Source organism: Leptomonas pyrrhocoris (genome assembly GCF_001293395.1).
Source record: "Leptomonas pyrrhocoris isolate H10 chromosome Unknown, whole genome shotgun sequence".
Taxonomy (NCBI): Eukaryota; Euglenozoa; class Kinetoplastea; order Trypanosomatida; family Trypanosomatidae; genus Leptomonas; species Leptomonas pyrrhocoris.
The window spans coordinates 601,278-612,893 of NW_015438372.1; the positions used below are offsets into that span (position 1 = coordinate 601,278).

At 58.2% G+C, this 11,616-nt stretch overlaps 6 protein-coding genes across 6 annotated transcripts; all 6 read right to left on the reverse strand.

The window, feature by feature from the left end:
- Positions 1-531: 531 nt before the first annotated feature.
- On the reverse strand, positions 532-1,368 carry ABB37_07038 (hypothetical protein; the record flags this gene model as incomplete). The annotated part of the gene is made up of 1 exon (XM_015805543.1): positions 532-1,368. The coding sequence occupies one exon, from the start codon at positions 1,366-1,368 to the stop codon at positions 532-534; it is 837 nt and encodes a 278-aa protein (XP_015656156.1).
- A 992-nt stretch (positions 1,369-2,360) lies between these two features.
- On the reverse strand, positions 2,361-4,217 carry ABB37_07039 (hypothetical protein; the record flags this gene model as incomplete). Its single annotated transcript, XM_015805544.1, has 1 exon — positions 2,361-4,217. Exon 1 carries the CDS (start codon positions 3,990-3,992, stop codon positions 2,361-2,363), a length of 1,632 nt encoding a protein of 543 aa, XP_015656157.1. The 5' UTR covers positions 3,993-4,217.
- A 335-nt stretch (positions 4,218-4,552) lies between these two features.
- Positions 4,553-5,290, reverse strand: ABB37_07040 (hypothetical protein; the record flags this gene model as incomplete). The annotated part of the gene is made up of 1 exon (XM_015805545.1): positions 4,553-5,290. Exon 1 carries the CDS (start codon positions 5,177-5,179, stop codon positions 4,553-4,555), a length of 627 nt encoding a protein of 208 aa, XP_015656158.1. The 5' UTR covers positions 5,180-5,290.
- A 511-nt stretch (positions 5,291-5,801) lies between these two features.
- Positions 5,802-7,681, reverse strand: ABB37_07041 (hypothetical protein; the record flags this gene model as incomplete). The annotated part of the gene is made up of 1 exon (XM_015805546.1): positions 5,802-7,681. The coding sequence occupies exon 1, from the start codon at positions 7,548-7,550 to the stop codon at positions 5,802-5,804; it is 1,749 nt and encodes a 582-aa protein (XP_015656159.1). The 5' UTR covers positions 7,551-7,681.
- An 802-nt stretch (positions 7,682-8,483) lies between these two features.
- Positions 8,484-9,042, reverse strand: ABB37_07042 (hypothetical protein; the record flags this gene model as incomplete). Its single annotated transcript, XM_015805547.1, has 1 exon — positions 8,484-9,042. Exon 1 carries the CDS (start codon positions 8,901-8,903, stop codon positions 8,484-8,486), a length of 420 nt encoding a protein of 139 aa, XP_015656160.1. The 5' UTR covers positions 8,904-9,042.
- Positions 9,043-9,397: 355 nt separating this feature from the next.
- ABB37_07043 (putative mitochondrial Ubiquinone biosynthesis protein-like protein) lies at positions 9,398-10,467 on the reverse strand (the record flags this gene model as incomplete). Its single annotated transcript, XM_015805548.1, has 1 exon — positions 9,398-10,467. The coding sequence occupies exon 1, from the start codon at positions 10,115-10,117 to the stop codon at positions 9,398-9,400; it is 720 nt and encodes a 239-aa protein (XP_015656161.1). The 5' UTR covers positions 10,118-10,467.
- Positions 10,468-11,616: the final 1,149 nt, after the last annotated feature.

An 11,616-nucleotide genomic window follows, 5' to 3' on the forward strand; every position in this document is an offset into this window, starting at 1 on the left:
GTGGCAGCCGTTGGTGTGTGTTGGTGCCATCGGCAAGAAACGAAGCGTGATGGAAGAAGGGCGTCGACAGTGGAGTGGAAGGGATTTCACAGAGGAGCGCAGGGCAGCAGCGCTCACGTGTAATGGGCACGCACTCGTCAAGCACGCGAAGGCGCGACCCGTACGTGCGAGTGAGAGAAAACGGAGGCACCCTACAGAAAAAAGGTCCGCTCTCAGCGTTGCACACAGCAGCGGCGGTGGCATTTACGCCTTTCATCGCTGCCGCGATGCGCACACGGCCCGGCTGCCGCCTTTCAGCGAGTTTGGCACCTCGCAATCCACAGGAGGGGGACACGCCCGGGCAGAGCAGACAGTCGGCCCCGCAGGAAGTCCGGCTTTCACGCCATCGTATTCCGCAGAGCATTTGCATCTGAGCAGAGAAAAGAGAGAAGGAAAAAGGCGGCTGCACGGCAGCACCGCGAATGTAGACGCCGCTGCTACCAACACTCGCCGCCGCTCTAAGGCGAAACCTTGGCCCACCACCTCCAACCGTCACCGGCGGAGCTGCGCCACGCGTAGCCGCGGCGGCGCTACTTCGGCGGCCTCGTCCCCACGGTGCCTGTGGCCCGCGTCACCTTGACACGCGTCAGGAAAACAAGCAGCCAGAGGAGCACCGGCGGTATCGGCCACAGGCGCAGGCCCACAGGCTCCCACGGCTGCCTCACGTGCAACACGCGAGCTCTGGCGGGAACGGCACTGGATCATCGCGACCAGAAACCGGGCCAATACAACGCCAGGGCCAGCTCCAACGACGGACCCAGGGCGGAGAGCGCAATTCGTGCGCAGTGCCGCAACTCCCGCGCACACCAACGGGTGTCTCGGAGTCTCCTCGCACCACAACCGGCTCCATATCCCAAAGTCAGAAGGATGACCAATGCCACGCTCAGCTGCTTGGCGACGCTTCAGTCCTTCAGGCTCGTTAAAGGCAGCGGGGCATAGGGGGCAGCGGTGACCCATCGGACGGGCGAGAACAGACTGCGGCCGACCACCCGCGACGGGGACAGCTAGGCGCGTGCCAACGGCATGGTGCGTGCGGGCGTGGCAGAGGATGCCGGGAATAGTAAAGAGAGCGTAGTGGCAGGCTGCACACACTTGGACACGGGGACCCGTTGTGCGACGAGTGGGCGGCGGCGTGCCCGTCTTGACGGCTGCGGGAGGGGCGACGGCTGCAGCGGCGGTGCGGCCACCCGCGTGCGTCGTTCGACGGTGGCGTTGCGCGTGCGTGGCAGCGGTCCGGCGGTGGCAGGTGGGGCACTCGGGCTCCACGACTACGCAAACTCGCCTCACGGGCGGGGGAGTGTCGAGCCGCAGCGGGCCGTGACCGAGCATGCGTTGCTGGGAGAACGTCAGTGTGCTCGCAGTAAGGAAGGTGCACAGAGGACAGCGGTGGAATAAGCCAGGCGGCGACGCGTGGAGCGCCCGAGCAAGCTGCCAGCTCAGCTCCGCCGGGGCAGAGATCCCGTAGTCGCGTACGAGACGGCGAATGAGATGCGGTCGGCGCACGCAACACTCTCAGCAGACGGGGCACGGGACTGGGTCGGAAGCTGCCTCTGCAGAGTAAGCGCACGGCGGCGGTTCAGGAGAAGGCCCCGACAGCGGAGGGGCAGGTGCGCCTCCCACACATGGAGTGCTGAACACACCATCCGCATTCAGCGTCGTCGTCGTTGCGAATGCGCCGCTGAAGAAAGCCCAACGAGCACGATTCGCCACCCGCGGACACGCATTCCTGTAGGTCGGCTCATACGCACACGCCGCCGCAGGTCCCTCTTGCGTGAGAGCAACCCGGACCTGTCCGCCACGCTAAAACACCCGCAACCGAACTCGACAGGTCGAGCGCGCCTGGCTTCCCCACATAGCGGGCACCGCACCCCGGCACCGCCCTGAGGTCACCGCCGTCATCACGGTTCTGCACAAGCGTGGATGATCCCGCCTTTCACAAGAAAGGATGACGAGAAAGAAAAGGGTGTCTTAAAGAAGGAGGGGAGGTGGAAGAAGATAAACGCGAGACACTTTACGTTAGGTGGCTGATGCACGGTGCAGCACCTCGCCTCCAATTCATTCCCGCACCAGGAGACATACGGCAGTGACCACAAACCCGGCTGTGCTGCTGCAGGAATGCCTCGATTTATTCACTACGCTTCTGTCTTCGAGGCGGCTGCGCAATGTGGGCGCAGTGGGTCATAGCCGCTACCGGTAGTCTGTTTTTTTTTATATAAAAAGATAAGAAGATAGAAACAACGGAGACGTACCGAAAAGTACCGATAAAGAAAGCGCTGTAACCGTCGGACACCCCCACCTCTCTCGCTCTCCCTCTCTTCTGTTTAGCGGACGTTCCTGGCCGGAAGCCGCACCAGATGACCCGTGAAGGGCGACACCATCGTGGTGGCCGTCACCTCACACAACCCACGCGTGCCGCGTGAACGGCGGTAGATGAGACAATCCATTCGTTGCACCAGCAGCACGAGACTCCGCAGCTCCCGCGCATATCGCACCCATGGACCGGCACTCGTAATGTCACGCGCCGTCACAGCGCAGTGGTCTGACGTGCCGTCGCTCATAACCAGCAACGACCAAAGCCCGTACATGGCGTCCTGCGTCGTCAGGTACAGCTCGTAGAACGACTCGAGCAGCAGGAAAGGGACATCGCACGAGGTAGTGCGACTGGTCGGTGTGCCACGGCCATCATCCTTCCCCTCCCCCATGCTCACCAGCCCCGCTACCGGTCCGTGGCTGGTCACGTACACCGCGCGGCGCAGGCGATGACCCGCCGGATCGGTGTACTGCTGAAAACACGAGGTAGCGAGGGCCTCCGCCGCCTTCAAGACGTCATCTTCCGTGTACTTCAACGTGGCGGACCTATCCGGGTAGCGGTGGGCACCGTGCCGGACTCCCTGCGCAAGCAGCCCAGCAAGGGCACAGGTGCGTGGTGCGGCCATCGGTACGACGTACTCGGCCGAGGCGGCCACAAATGTGTAGTTCATGGTGTACGGTCCATCTGCGACGGTGCGGGTGTGCACCAGATCGCGGAGGATGGTGCCTACCGCCGCGTCGTAGGCAGCCACCAACGACGCCGCACGACGATCGCCGAGGATCCAAAGGTGTAGCAGCAGGCGGGTCAGCGGAACGACGGCGTCGTAGGAGCCGCCCTGCAGGGGGAGAAGGTGCTGGTGCGCGAGGGACAGCGGCACCCCACGCCTCGCCGGTGCCCAGAACTGCTTACTAACGTTCAGCACGTGTTGGTAGGCCTGCTGAAGGTTAATTGTTGCCGTCGGCTCTGCGTGCGTCGCCGCGCCCCAGATCGCACTCGTCAGCGACTCCCACGACGAGGAAGCTAAACTTAAAGAGACGAGAGACGGAGACGGAGACGGGAGAAGTTCGCTGACGATGTTCTGCGCCTCCGCCACCTCTGCGGACATGCCCTTCACCGCCCACACTGCCGCTGCGCTTTCCACGGCCTCGCGCACCGCCGCCGTCGTCTCTCGCGATGGAGGCGACGGGGACGGCGACAGCGCTGCCGTCACGATGCGTCGTAACTCAACAGCTGTGACCGTCGCCTCCGTTTTGACTCCAGTGAGAAGGAGAAGGTCCCACAGAGCGAGTTGTGCGGCGGGCAAGCGCGCCACCAGCGGTGCGAGGCGCATGAGCGACGCCTCTACAAACCTTGTCGCGTCCCGTACGATCTTTACCTCCGCGAGCGGCTCTGTGGGCCATTTGTACGGCCAATACACCTCAGCCGGCAGCTCCGCCGCCGCCCCGTCAGCAGCGGCCGTCGCCCGTTGGGTCTCGATGCCATCTTGGATGTTCATCGAGACCGTCTCCGCTGCTAAATTCACCACAATAATGTACCCGACTACACCCAAGATGGCGAAGACGACATACACGTCAACGGAGCGCAGGAGGCGGCCAACGCGACGACGCTGCACTGCATTTGGTGGGGCGTGTCGCATCTTCATGAAGCAAAACGAAAAGGAATAAACGAAAGCAAAGACTGCTTATTATACGTGATTACTGAACGGATATATATGTTTTTTTGTTTGTTTACAGGCACATTAACAAAGATCTCCAAAGGGAGATGAACAGCCGTGCGTGACAGGCTCCTTCGAATACCAGAGAAGAGCAAACGTCTTTCGTCAAGCTACTCGGAACTACGCAGCAGCGCTGCTCGGCCGGATCCGCTCTGCTCGGCGGAGAACAACAGAAGAAAAAAAGAAAGAAAGAGAAGAGTTGTCAGAAGTGGAGAAAGGAAACAGCGAGGGAGGTTTTTGCGGGCTGTAGAAGACGAAACCTTGGACTTCACCGTTCTCGTTGTTCGCCGTTGACTTCTGACGCTCTCGGTGAACATCGAGACGCGGAAGTAGCACACAATGAATTGCCTTTGTATGTGTACGTGTACGTGTGTGTGTGTGTGTGTGGCCTATTTGCCCCTTTACGTTCTATCGCAACTTTTAGTGTGCGCTAGAAAATCAAGCAGACACACCGCAATAAAGAAGTGGAAGGCAGAGCTCAGTCGTCATCACAGTCGATGCTCGCTGCAGCACTCCGCGCCCGTCACCATCCGCAAACAACCAAACACCACGCACTTCCGCGGCTTTGCGCGGCAGTGCGCACACCAAATCTGATGCGCTTGCACATCCTCTGCAGAGAGCAGGCGAAGACACCCCAAGGTGTGGCACTTTGAGGCAGAAAAGGAGAAGAAAGCGTCTTCGGTTTGCCCACTGGTGAACAGCGACGGCGACGTGGAAGTTGTTGTGGATTCACAGTTCAGCGAAGCAGAGGCGTGTTCCGCTGTGAACGACGACGGAGGCATCGTGTAGTGGAACGGTGCACTGCCGACCACTTGAGCATCGTCCGATAACCGTAGTGCTGACGGCTGCTGCAGCTTCCAAAATGTCTGAGAGTGCGGAAGGAGTTCCACTAGTCGGTCCCGTGCCTCTATCAACTTACCAAAGGCGGCATCAACAACGGAGGACGCAACCGGTGAAGCGTCTGCCTTCGCTTTATCTGGGTGGATGTGAAGAGCGCGATCGTGAAAGGCCTTTTGAATGGCCTCGCGTGTCAGGGGCCCGTATTGACAGAGTCCCAAAACGTCTCTGTCCGAGGCGCTGCTGAGAATGAAGCGTGCGACATCGCGTTCGTTCATTTCTATTTCCTTTTGCGTACCGTGCGGCGACTCGCACAGTGAGCGGGAGAAAGGATGGAGCACCGCTAACACAAGACGAGAACGGGGACCACTATAGCGGTACCATCGCCCTTGCAGTCCGCCACAAGCAAGAAATGGAGTTGTCAGCAACACGCAAGACTCGCAAAAAGAAGAGAAGAGAATAAAGTTGTGAGATGAACCCGCCGTGCATCGTTGACACCGACTGGGTAAGCGAAGAAAGCGTGCCTGCCCGATCGTAAGAGGGGCACGCGGGAAAGACGAATACTTGTCTCGGACGTTTATTTGCTACGCGAAGCCAGTGAGCCGCGTGAGACGCTCCCCAAAGTGTCTGATTTCCCTTTAAAATAATCCCTCCGTTTAGAGGCGCTTTTGGCTTATCCAGTGTGACGTGGTCATTACAGTGCAGCAGTGGGAGCTGTTAGCGTTGCTTATTGCGGGGAACTCTGCGATGATCAAACCTGTTTGCCATGTACTCCCAGTGGCCGTCGTGCGAAGAGAGCGAGTGGGGGAGACCATTGGAGAAGCACCGCATCACCGACCCCGTTTCCGCATAGAAGAGGGAGGACGCGACGATGAAAGCAACCTCTCTCTCTTCTCATCCTCATTGCTGCTGGGGAGGGAAGACGCGATGGTTCGCGTAGCGCTCCCGCTCGAGTTGCGCGCGTTGTTCGCGCAGCTGTTGCAGCCCCTCCGGCACTCCAATCACAAACTCGCCCGGCCTACCTTTGCGGCGCACGTCGGTGAGGTGCGCGATGCGGCTGCGCAACCCGCGACTCCACAGCTGCGCCGCCTCTCGATTCTTCTCCTCAGTGCTGCGCAGGAAGCCGTACCGCCAAAGCCACTGCACCTCCTGCTGCATTTCGTGATGGGCGAGTGCCACGGCTTGCTGTTGTTGGGAAGGGTTCGTGTGACGTGCTTGAGAAGGGGCGAGGTTGCCGCTCCGCGCAGACGATGTCGCCATGATGGAAGCCGAGCTCAGCACCGAATCATCATCTTCGTCGCGCGCGTAGAGCTCGTGGTACTGCCGCTTCTCGATTTCTTCGACCGCACGCGCAGTGGCAGCCGTCGTGCGGCCCGCCTGCTGCGGTCGTCTCTCCGGACCTTCCTCGGGTATGGCGGGCCGTGGCTGATCCCCGAAGAGGCACCCGCGCTGACCGATGTGGTTGTACCGCAAGACCAGCTCCTCGCCTGCTGCGACTGTCTGCGACGCCGTCAACGCCACATCGCCACTGTCCTCGCAGTGGTACACGACGTTGGCTTTGCGGTCGCCGTGATTCAGCATGTCCACCAGCGGTATCAGTGAAAGCTGCGGCACGCCCTGTCGTTGCCAGTTCAAGTTGACAGCGCGGGAGCGCAGCATAAAGTGGGCCCACCGCAGCGCCGCCTCCTCCGCCTGCCACGCCGCAGAGTCGAGCACATCGGGGGGAGGTGGAGGCGAATTCGAAGGGGCGGTGAGCAACGCAGACAGCAGCGCCGTCACCAGCTGCGTCTGCAGGTGCTGCTCCCAGGATAAAAATAAATGCACGGCGTCGTCCTCCTGCACGGCGGCGCCACTCTGCGCTCGCTGCGTCGCGCGCTGCCGGGCCGTGAGAGCGGAGGTGCGCCCTTTAAAGTAGTTTGTAAGGACGCCGGTTGTGAGCGCCGTCTCCACAGTCGGGTGCCGCAGCTCCGTCAGCCCCACCTCTCCCGACTCCACCGCCTGCACCATCAACTCCGTTGATGCCGCCGTGACGTCTTCGCCGGGTCGTACCTCGCGTGTTTGCTGACCGAGTCGAAGACGCCGCGTGAGGGGTTCGAAGGCAGCGTCACGCGTAAAGTGTTGACGCAGCAGCACCCCCATCGGTGGTGGCCGGCGGGGCAAGGCACCCATCCAGCACCACATTGGATGCGCGGAGGGCAGGGCCGCCTGATGCATGGGGCTGTGGGAGATGTACAGAGCCGTCGTCATCAGCAATGCGTCCCGCGAGAGGAGGAGGTGGGGAGGAGCGGCGGAGGAGAGCGGCAAGCGAGAGAGGCGGCCGATGAGGCCGTCGACGGTCTGCGTTGAAAGCGGCCTCAGCAAGGCATCGGACGAACTCGCGACGGCGCCGGACTCGTTGATACGGCCGCGACAAACGTGTCGCAGTAGCTCCGTCGCACTCTGGCCCGTCAGCACACATTCCTTCTTCACCGTTGCGATGTGCTCTCCGCGGTGGATGCGGCGGGTTGCGACGACGCCACGCACCGGCAGCGCATCTCCACCGCTGTTTGGGAAGGGGCGGATGACCTGCTGGATCTTGTGCACCTTCGCATCGCGCACGCATTGCGCCAGCCATGCACCACCGTGTTGAACCGGGGTACGTGTCTGCATATCTCACCGCTCCTTGATGTGGAAAGCGAGCAGTAGATCCAACTATTGTGAATGAAAGAGGAGACAGAGTGCGAAAGCTGCGTTTTCAAGTCCGCCTCTGACGCGTCGAGGCAGCACAAACTGCAGTTGACTGCGTGGTGGCGTGAGGAGGAGGCAGCGTGAGAGGCATTGGATAGTAAAAGGCAGACGTATAGCATGCGCAGAGTGTTTTCTGCGAGGAAAACAAACAAACCAGAGTAGAGCTACCGCTCCATCACAGACCCTTTACCCATGAGCACTGCTCCAGGAACTGAGAGCTCACGTTGCAACATTGAGCTGCCATAGTTTGAAAAGGAAAGAAAAAATGCCTGCGTTGTACTCCCTGTGCCGTTGCTAGACGTGTGCACGGCGTCAAGTCCAACGGCCCAGCCAACGGCAACTAATTGGCGGCGAGACCGGACACCACACCCGATCCTCTCGTTTTTCTCTCAATTCGTTTGTTTTAATTATCCATTAAGGAGGCTCTTACGCAGAAAAATAAATGCACTGTCCTCACACATTACACACTTCCGCAGCGACTCCCGTTGCCACACTCCAAGGCACCACAGCTGCCGCGCATCCGACTTAGTTAGACGTGGGGTTCACCAGAGTAGTAGCACAGGAGCAAAAAACGGCATGCCACGCCTCACAACATTAGAAAGAAGACAAAAATTAAAACAATGCAGCCTTGTCAGCGTGAACACAAGTTTCATGAGCATGACAAAGCGGAGATATGAAAGTAGCCATCAACAAACCGTATACGGCGAGCCTTGCCTTCTACCGCTACACACCACGTCCGTCAGGAACGCATGCACATGCCCACGAAGAATGATGATGGCAGCACACAGATGGACAGACAGACAGACGCACACACACACACACACACACACACAGGCAAACAGATTAAGCGGCGCATTAAACGTAGTCCACCTCTAAGTCAAAGTCACCACGGTCCGCCAGGCGGCGTGTTTCCTTCAGTTCCCGCTGCTGTGCGCGCTCCTTCTTTTGGGCGGTGTGACGCATGGCGAGATCGGTTCCCTCGCCCACCGTGCGCTCCTTGGCCAGTACCTTCTGCTTGAACTCCTCCAGAGACATGCCGTTCTCTTCAGCGAGCTGGGCTTGCTCCTTCTCAATCTCAGCATCCGTCTCCTTCTTCTGCTCCAGGGAGACTTTTTTCTTCGTGGCGCTGAGCTCCTTCTCAATATCCTTGATGCGGGCCTTGTTCTTCACGCCAGCCGCCGTGTAGGCAGACTCCGGGATGTCCGCCTCCTTCTGCTGCACGCGCTCGTAGAGCTCGCGAAGGGCCTCGAGCTTCTGCGAGTAGTCCACCGGCATTCTAAAGAGTGAGAGAGGAGAGAGTTTAGAATCAAATGGATAAAAGACGGGTAGATTTAAGTAAAGAAATAGCGTTTAATTTGAGCCAACACAGCGGAATGTGACTCCGTGAAGGGAAGAGAAGGCAGAAAATAGTAGCTGCGTGGAATGTGCAGTGTTGTGGGTGCGTGTTTCAAGACACAGCGGGGGAGCGGAGAGCAGAGGAGAGTGAAGGGAGGGGAGATTGGAGCAAAAGGTAGACGTGCCCGTACGCACGTGCATACACCGTTAGGTGTGCCCCTAAAAAAAAAGGAAGCTCCTGGACGCAGGGAGAACACAAGCTCAACACACGACAGCGCTACTACCGTCCTTCCCTTTCACCGGAGTACTCCAGGCGGTAAAACCCGCAGCAGGTACAGTTTTCGCTTAAGAGGAGAATCGCCATTGTAACGGCTCGTGAATCGCATCGCTCTAACGAGGATACAGAAAACAAACAAACAAACAAACAAATCTAATCACCTTTTCGCTTTCAGATTTTCCAGGTAAACGGGCAGCGGTGTAATGCCGCTGACGGCTGTCACTTCGTCAAAGTCGTTCGCTAGCATCTCCTCCCATGGTACATTCAGGTACATCGGCACCTGATGCTTCCCATGGACGCTGCACGGTGCGTTCAGCGAAGCCCATTTGATATACACTCGCATGTTCGCCCGCTGCGCCGAATTCAGGTGCGGCCACCCACCCGCCACCGCCAACACACCCAGCGGGAGCCCCGTGTGCTTCCATTCTAAAATCTTCACGGCGAGTTCCTCCTCGACGGAGCGGCCGCAGTCCGTGGCGGCGTGGAGGAAGTCGTGGCATTGCCGGTAGCGCGTCATGACGTAGGCGAGCGTCGGGTCCGCCACGTGCTTCACAGGTGTCCGCCCACTCGGGGTGAAGTGGTTGTGGTCCATGTACGCGGCGTAGCGGTGGCCGAACGTGTTCGCCGGCAACGTGCGGCTGTACTCGAGTACGTCGTCGCCGACCAGCGGTTTGTTTTTTAAGATGGTGCGCCCATGTTTGTCCGCCATCATGCACTTCTTCATGTACTCGAGGGAGTTGAGGGAACTCAACTCGCCCACCGTCGAGACGGCGTCGGCGTTCGTCGGGTCGCGGATCGCCTTTAAGCTCTCCACGGCGAAGACCGCCGTCTGCCGGCCAATCGACGCGCCAACGGCGAGAAGCGGGATGAACTGCATTGCGATACGAAGAACAAAGTACTGCTTTCGACGGTACAAACGTGTGTGGGCCAGTGTCCGCAGGCGTCTTGGTCAGAGACTGAGGCAGAACGCCTATTTAGGGCAGCGCAATAGAAGTCTTCAGAGAAAGGTGTACGGTGCTTGTTTCCTTGCTGACGTGCACGGTTACGAGAACGGCGACCTGCAGCTTAAGATGCGCGGTGCAACAGTACTGAGTCAACAAAAACAGAAAAACTAATATGTTTGTGGAACTACAAAGAAAAGAGAACAAAAAAAAAGGGTTTTGATGAATGCAGATGCTGAAGGGGGTGACTTTGATGGGAGTAAACTAAAACTTTTTGAAGTCAGACTGCATAGTTGAGCACAGAGGAGGAGACGTGAGGACGACGAGATAATAAAAGCAGTAGAAAGACCTTCTGCTGTCAGATCTCCCACTTCAAATGATGACACTACGCAGAGCAACAGAGAAAAAGACGGCTGCGGCGCCATTCCGCAGGCAAAAAAGCATCATTGAGAAGTTGCGGTGCAACGTCCACCTGCCACCGTCTTTTTTTCATGTAGACGTCTTCATCGCTGCGAAGCGAAGTAAAGCTACCTTCGAAGACAGCCGTTGGCGAGGGCGGCCCAGCACGAGTTACGCAGGGGAAACGAATCCACATCATTTCAAAAAACGTTCAATGATCGTGTATGTGTTCGCGTCTGTGCGTGTGCGTGTTCGGCGGCAGCAAAATAAAAAGGACAGGAGTTCAAAAAAGAAAAAATGGGTTGTAACAGGTGGAGCAAACGGGTTGAAATAGGGGTGCAAAGAGTTCCTCCTCGTCTTCCCTGTCGTGGCAAACCGATGCGCCTGTGCCGTCCCGATGCGTACGCTGAAGAGGACGTCAGCATGACAGCAAAAAAACCTTCGGAAACGAGGGAAAGAAAGCGGAATTCGACCATTTTGAGGCGCACATCAACACGTTGCACTCCGTTACAATTCACGATGGTTGGTGTATGGTTACCGACGGTTGGCGCGCAGGGGAACTAAAGGGACGAGAAGACAATAGTGAATAGAAAAACAAAATAGTGTTGCAACATCAATACGTGTTCCATTACCGCTCTCAGCGGGGCACCGAAGCAGAGAAAGCAAAACAAAATAACAGCAAAGCCGCCATCGGTGCGTTCACACCCCAAAAAAAAACATGAGGACCGTTTCTCATTTCTAGTGCACCGGACGAGAGGCTCTTCGCGAGTTGTGTGACGTGCGTGCCCGCCAGACACCTCCGTAGCATCTACATGAGAACAAACTTCCCGCCCATCACACCGGCGACACCATAAAACTGCGAGGAGTCATCAACAGAAGCAGCAACGAGAATAATAAGGAGGAATAAGAAAAGGAAGAGGCAGTGCCGCACTCACCACGGAAACACCGAAACAATCTGCGATATCAAAAATAACATCACCTACAGAACACGCCCCTTTTCCTCCCCAAGAGACCGCAAGGGCGGACATGGCAGCGA